Source organism: Pygoscelis adeliae, unplaced genomic scaffold, assembly GCF_000699105.1.
Source record: "Pygoscelis adeliae isolate BGI_AS28 unplaced genomic scaffold, ASM69910v1 Scaffold97, whole genome shotgun sequence".
Lineage (NCBI taxonomy): Eukaryota > Metazoa > Chordata > Aves > Sphenisciformes > Spheniscidae > Pygoscelis > Pygoscelis adeliae.
The window spans coordinates 20,477-25,951 of record NW_008825152.1 but is presented as its reverse complement, the minus strand read 5'-3'; the positions used below and the strand labels follow the sequence as shown (position 1 = coordinate 25,951).

The 5,475-nt window shown below is 56.2% G+C and overlaps 1 protein-coding gene across 2 annotated transcripts in view; it reads left to right on the top strand.

The window, feature by feature from the left end:
* NMT1 (N-myristoyltransferase 1) overlaps positions 1–5,475 on the top strand; it is a 14,028-nt gene that overhangs the window by 821 nt on the left and 7,732 nt on the right. The window contains exons 3-4 of one of the 2 annotated variants that reach the window (XM_009328386.1): positions 2,327–2,438; positions 3,762–3,906. In XM_009328386.1, coding sequence (XP_009326661.1) covers positions 3,846–3,906 — 61 coding nt within the window. In that variant the 5' untranslated portion in view covers positions 2,327–2,438; positions 3,762–3,845. Of the gene's footprint in view, positions 1–2,303; positions 2,439–3,761; positions 3,907–5,475 lie in introns of those variants that run through there. The other variant, XM_009328385.1, reaches the window with a different exon arrangement.

Sequence of the window (5,475 nt, the reverse complement as noted above, 5' to 3'; positions counted from 1 at the left end):
CGCTGCGGGGTGCTGATCCCCACAGAGCTGTGGCTTCGCGGCTGCTCCTCTTTCTGCTCCGCTGCAAGCACTTAGTGCACTTCTGGAGAAGAGGGGGGGCTTCTCATCGAGCCCCCTTTTGTGGAGCAGCTCGCCCTGTGCAACTGCGTGTTCCCCATGCCAGTGAGCAAACGCTTGCTGTCTCCCGGTGTTTCACATGGGTCTCTGCTAATAGACGGGAATCTTTTTCCCCAGCAAATGCCATCTGCAGAGTCTCCGCTGCTGTTCAGGTTTTGTCCAGAGGAAAGCCTTCCCCAGCTCAGCTGCTCCATGTCCTGCAAACCAGACGTGTCTGCTCCGCAGGGTGACGGCTGCCCGTCATGTCGGGTTTCTGTGCTGCGAGCGTCAGCAGCCTCACCGTCCGCAGACATCTCCACACCCAGCCCTCCCAGCTTCATCCCTCAAAAAAACATTTCTCTATCCACTTTTCCCTGGTTTCAAAACTCACTTGCTGCTCAGCCCAGGGGGTTTTTTAAACCTTATTCCCTTCCCGGCTCTCTCCTTTTCCTGGCCTTGCTGAAATAAATAGTTGGATGCTGCTCCAACATATTTTCCAGCGTGTTTCTTCTTTCCTTTCCCTGCTCCACCCTCTTCGCTGCTATCTTGTGTTTGGTAAAGACATTAACCTGGCCTGGGAGCAAGCGGTGCTCGGGGGGGTTTCCAGGCTGGTTGGTGCCTTCAGTTCACCGTCTGCCTCTGGGCAGATCAGAGCTGTGCAGTTGTCCCTGCCGTGGAAGCGGCAGTTGTTTTGGGAGTGCGAGGAAGGAGACACCTCTCTATTGTAGAGTAAAAAATATACTGGCTTGGATCCCCAAGCTGAGATTTGGGGAAAGAAGAGGATGAGGTCCCCAGGCACAGGAGGGCAGGGACGTGTCCCACAGCATCTGGGCTGGTGGAGGGTCCCTGGGGCAGGTGGGGCAGACCCAGTCCCACAGAGCTCGTACCGGTTTCCAGCCAGACCCGCTCTGGTGTGGGTGATGGTGCCTGCAGGTGGTGGGCTTTGCAGTTGTAGGTGCTGTGGATGTGCTGCTTGATGCAAAGAGCAGCTCCCACCTGGGATTCTCCATGGCTTTCCTCGCTCTGGCCTCTCCTCATCGAGCCAGATGCGGGTTATCGTCCTCAGTGAAAACAGAAGAGGAAGGATGCTGCAGTTTTACTTGGCAGCACTGACAGGGACAGGGCAGAGCTGAGCGATGCTGCTGGCCTGCACGCGGTCCCCCCAGCTTGCTTTGCAGAGGACCCTTTGTGCGTGTCGGTAGCTGGCAAAGCACCCCTGGCCTGGTGTCCCCCTCTCATCCCTCCGCTCGGTCCCACTCCAGCCGTCTCTGGGGTTGAATTTCCACCTGACCCGTGACCCTCTCGGAGACTGTAACCTTGTTTTGGGGACCATTGGCAGGAACGCTCCCGGCTTCGGGTGCCCCAGCTCTGCAGCAGTAACATCTCCTTTCCCACGTTGGGATACCTCACGCAGGGGTGAGATCACATACGCCATGCCGGGAGCAGGCACCTCTCCCGTGTTTTGGCGTCAGGTCGCTGCCAGACTTGCCCATCAGCAAGGCCGGGCTCGGTGCGGGGTTTCATGCCTGCGGCTGCTTTGGGGTGGTCATCATCTGGATGTCTGGGGCTGCCCTGCATCCCTGGAAGGAGGAGCGATGCCCTGGCGCAGGCACTTCCCACCCTGCGCTCCCAAAGAGATTTGCTGCTTGGTCTCGATTTTCCAGCTCTAGCATAACAGTATAATAATTTTCCAATATAACAGCCACCCGTCTCCCTAGATCATCACCTCTGCAGGTGGAGTGACATTTGGTGCAGTGTCCTTGGCCACCAACCCCTTCGTGGTGCCTGGACCTGCTGCTGTGCCTTATCCCTAGGGCTGGACCAGCGTTTGCTGCTCCCACGTCCATCCTTGGGCTCAGAGAGGAGGAAAAAGCCTAAGCTGGGCATCCCCACCAGTCCACGGGGTGGATTTGGGCACGTGCGGCCGAGCGGGGTGATGTGATGGCAAAGACGCATCTGTACGGGGCCCGCTCCCCACCGCTGAGCAAACCTGCAAGATGAGAGATGTTGGCGCTGGTCCCCTTTTGGGAGCTCACACGGAGTTCGCTGCTGGGAGGGACGTTGGGGAGAGGGCGCATGGCTGCACCCTCCGTGCACTGGGTATTCCCCCTCTTGGAGACTTGGACTCAGAGTAGGGAGCTTGTATTTTCTTTAGAGAGCTTCAGGAACCCTATAAATGTTCTCCAAAAGAAAACCCCAAGGCTCCAATGATGTTTCTTTTGTTCCCTAGCGGCTTGAGTCCAGCAAATGACAGCGGAGCCAAAAAGAAGAAAAAGAAACCCAAACGGAAGAAAGAGAAAGGAGGAGATCAGCCCGACCAGGCTCAGGACCAGGCGGTGAAGGTGACCGACCCCTTCCTGGAGTCGTGGCCCCGCACAACAGCCAGCCCCGTCCTGAACCTCTCCGATGTAGCTTAGGGCAAGGGAAGAGTCTCCCGGTCCTGGTTTTAGGCACTTGGCTGCTCAAAAAACGTAGGTTTAGAGTAATTTCCCAGCCTGGCTCTGTGTGTGGGAATTCCCATTGCTGCGGAAGGTGTTTGCGGAGCACTCCAGAGTAAACGCAGTCCTTGGCTGGATATCCCAGCCAGTTCCAGCACTGCGGTGAAAGGGTTGGACTGGTGCCTCCAAGTTATTCTTCCCAGACACCAGCTGCCTCCTCGCAGGCAGGTAACCGCCACGCTGCCACCCGTCAGCTTCCTCCTGCCCGCAGCCGGCACAACGAACGTGTTCCCCTACTTCTTGGGCGACATCTGATGTTGTTGATTTTTGCTTGATTAACATAAGAACAGCAGCCGGGTCAGAGCAGGGTCTGTCTTACCCCTCTTGGCTTTGCCCGATCCTGACTAGCAGCTGGTGCTTCGTGAAGGAGCATGGGGCACGCAAGGTTTGTCCCTCCCAGCGCTGGCAGTCACCCCTCTTGTCCCCTCTGGTCCTGTGGCAGGAGACACACACACAGATCTGCACATCAACAGAGGCTGTTTTCTGTCCGATGCCCAGTTCCCATCCAAATATTTCTAATATTTTGTCCTTCTGACTGTGCAGAGCATTAAATTGGGGCTTTCAGTGTTTCAAACTAACTTCACCAACAATCAGGGAGGAGCTGGAGTTGGGAATTCAGTGCAGAGCTGCCCACCCTGCCAAGGTCTGCCTGGGGAAGAGGAGGAAGAGGAAAGTGTCCTTCATCTTGACTCAGCTTCTCTGCTTTGTCCTGGTCCGCGGTGCCCAGGGACTCCTCTGGAAGCTGCCGTTTACAGATACGGATCCAGCTTAGATGGAGGAGGCTGAAGCTGTGAGAGAGAAAAACCACCGCAGAAAGCCCAAACACTGGGTGTGGGTTGACCCAGGGTGTCTCTGCATGGGAGGTTTGCTCTTGGGGCTCACAGCACCCTCCTTAGCTGAAACTTAAAGCATTTTAAGGCACTTCATCTATCCCCTTTGACCCAGAAGTGCCTAGAAACCAGGTCTAGGTGTGTGGCAGGTGCCTGCTAAAAGGGTTCATCGATCTTGTAGAGGGTTACCAGAGGATCTAGGCTGGGAAGCGAGTCTTCTCCCTGCTCTCCCCTTCCTGGCAGGGTCAGCTCCAGGTTCCCCTATTGAGGAGCTGAAATACAGACCTGGTGGCTCAGCTTACTCATGTTGTCTTTCACCCTCCTTTTCTGCCCTCAGGTGAACTCTTTACCTGCTGAGAGGATCCAGGAGATTCAAAAAGCCATTGAGCTCTTCTCTGTAGGTCAGGGCCCTGCCAAAACCATGGAGGAAGCCAGCAAGAGGAGCTACCAGTTCTGGGACACGCAGCCGGTGCCCAAGCTAGGTACGTACAGCCCCTCACTGTTTCGTGCTCCTTGGGAGAAGCCTTGTGGTCCCCAGGCTGCCCAAAGAAGCTGGTCTCTGGCCAGCAAGCAGGTCCCTGGATGGCCTCTCACTGCTGTCCTATCTGGGCTTCAAAGGCATCAATGACACTTCTCCACTGTTCAGCATCACGGACTGAGCGGCCAGTCCTGCTGCTGGAGAGCTGTGGAGGCTGCTGGGGGGGTTGAGAGGGACAAGGAGCCGTTTCAGACATCCGATTTGATGCCTTCTGCATTTGGGCATCCCTTAATCTCAGTCTTTAGCCCTTGATTTGGGTCTCCCCAGCCCTCTGTGCCCCAGTTTCATATGGGGTGTTGCCAGCCTTCCCCTTGCCAAGTCCTAGGACACTTGGAGCTAACCAGCTCTCCCCTTTCTGGGGGTTGAAGCTTCCCAGCAAGGGGTCCTTGGTGGGGAGGGTAACTCGGGGTGAGATGGGGCCAGCCAGTGACGGGAGCCGCCCAGGGAAGCAGGTCAATGTGCTGAGCTGCCACATCGTTGGTTTGCTGGGCTCACATCAGCCTCTGGCACGGGCAGGCGCTGGGGCTGAGCCAGGAGAGCCGGGAGAGGGGAGGCACAAACCTCACGAGCATCTGCACCCCCAAGGTGCCATGCCCGTCTAAAGGTGGGGCATCCTACCTCTTCATCCCCTCTTCCCCCTGCAAACAGCCCGGCTGTGCTTCCTGGCTCTAGTCCTTGCTCCAGCCCTTTCTCCAGTTTGCTTTTGACGCTGTCAGCCTGCATCAAAAGTGATCTGCTGTCGGTAACGAGGCATTTCTCAGCATGGCAGGAGCGCTTGGCAGCTGAGCAGATCTGAAAGGAAGAGGGGTGCGCTGCCGCAGAGCTGCATGGCTGGAAGGTGCTTGTTCCTGAGCTAATTGGAGCAAACCTGCAGCGCTCCCGGGGTGCCCGGGATTGCTTTGCTTAGTCTGTCTGCTTCTGCATCCCCCAGCAAAATCCATGCAGAGCTCAGGAGAACGAGAGAATGAGTCCAAGCCTATAGTTTCTAGATGTACCCGAAGCTTGTCATGGCTTCAAATTGGCTGCTCTTCGGTAATTTCCTTCATGGGGTTGTGTCCGACCCCTCTTGCTGCAAACACCATGTTTGATTCCCTTTTAGCGTTGTCAGCACCAGTCTGAGGCTTTCTTTGATCTCAAAGACTGCTGGAAGCGATGGTCTCAGCTTTGTGCTGAGAAAAACACAGTGAGATACCCCAGGCATGGGTCTACGTGAGACAGCAAAGCCTGATCTTTTGTTTGCCCTTTTCCCCGGAGGATCCTGGCCATGGCAAACATCATTTCTGCTTGGGTAAACCCTGGAGGGTGGAAGGTACCTTCTGGGGAAGAAGAGGCACAAAACAGCCCGGTCCTCCGCACACCAAATTGCTGGCTGTGCTCTGGCTGCCAGCCCCTCGCTGGGTCCTGCCATCTCTCATGGTCCTTGCTCAAGAGCACTCTCTGGCACACGGCGTTACATACACGAGGCTATTTAGGGTCGGGTAACAAAAGTGCTGTGGGATTTTTGGGGCCGGAT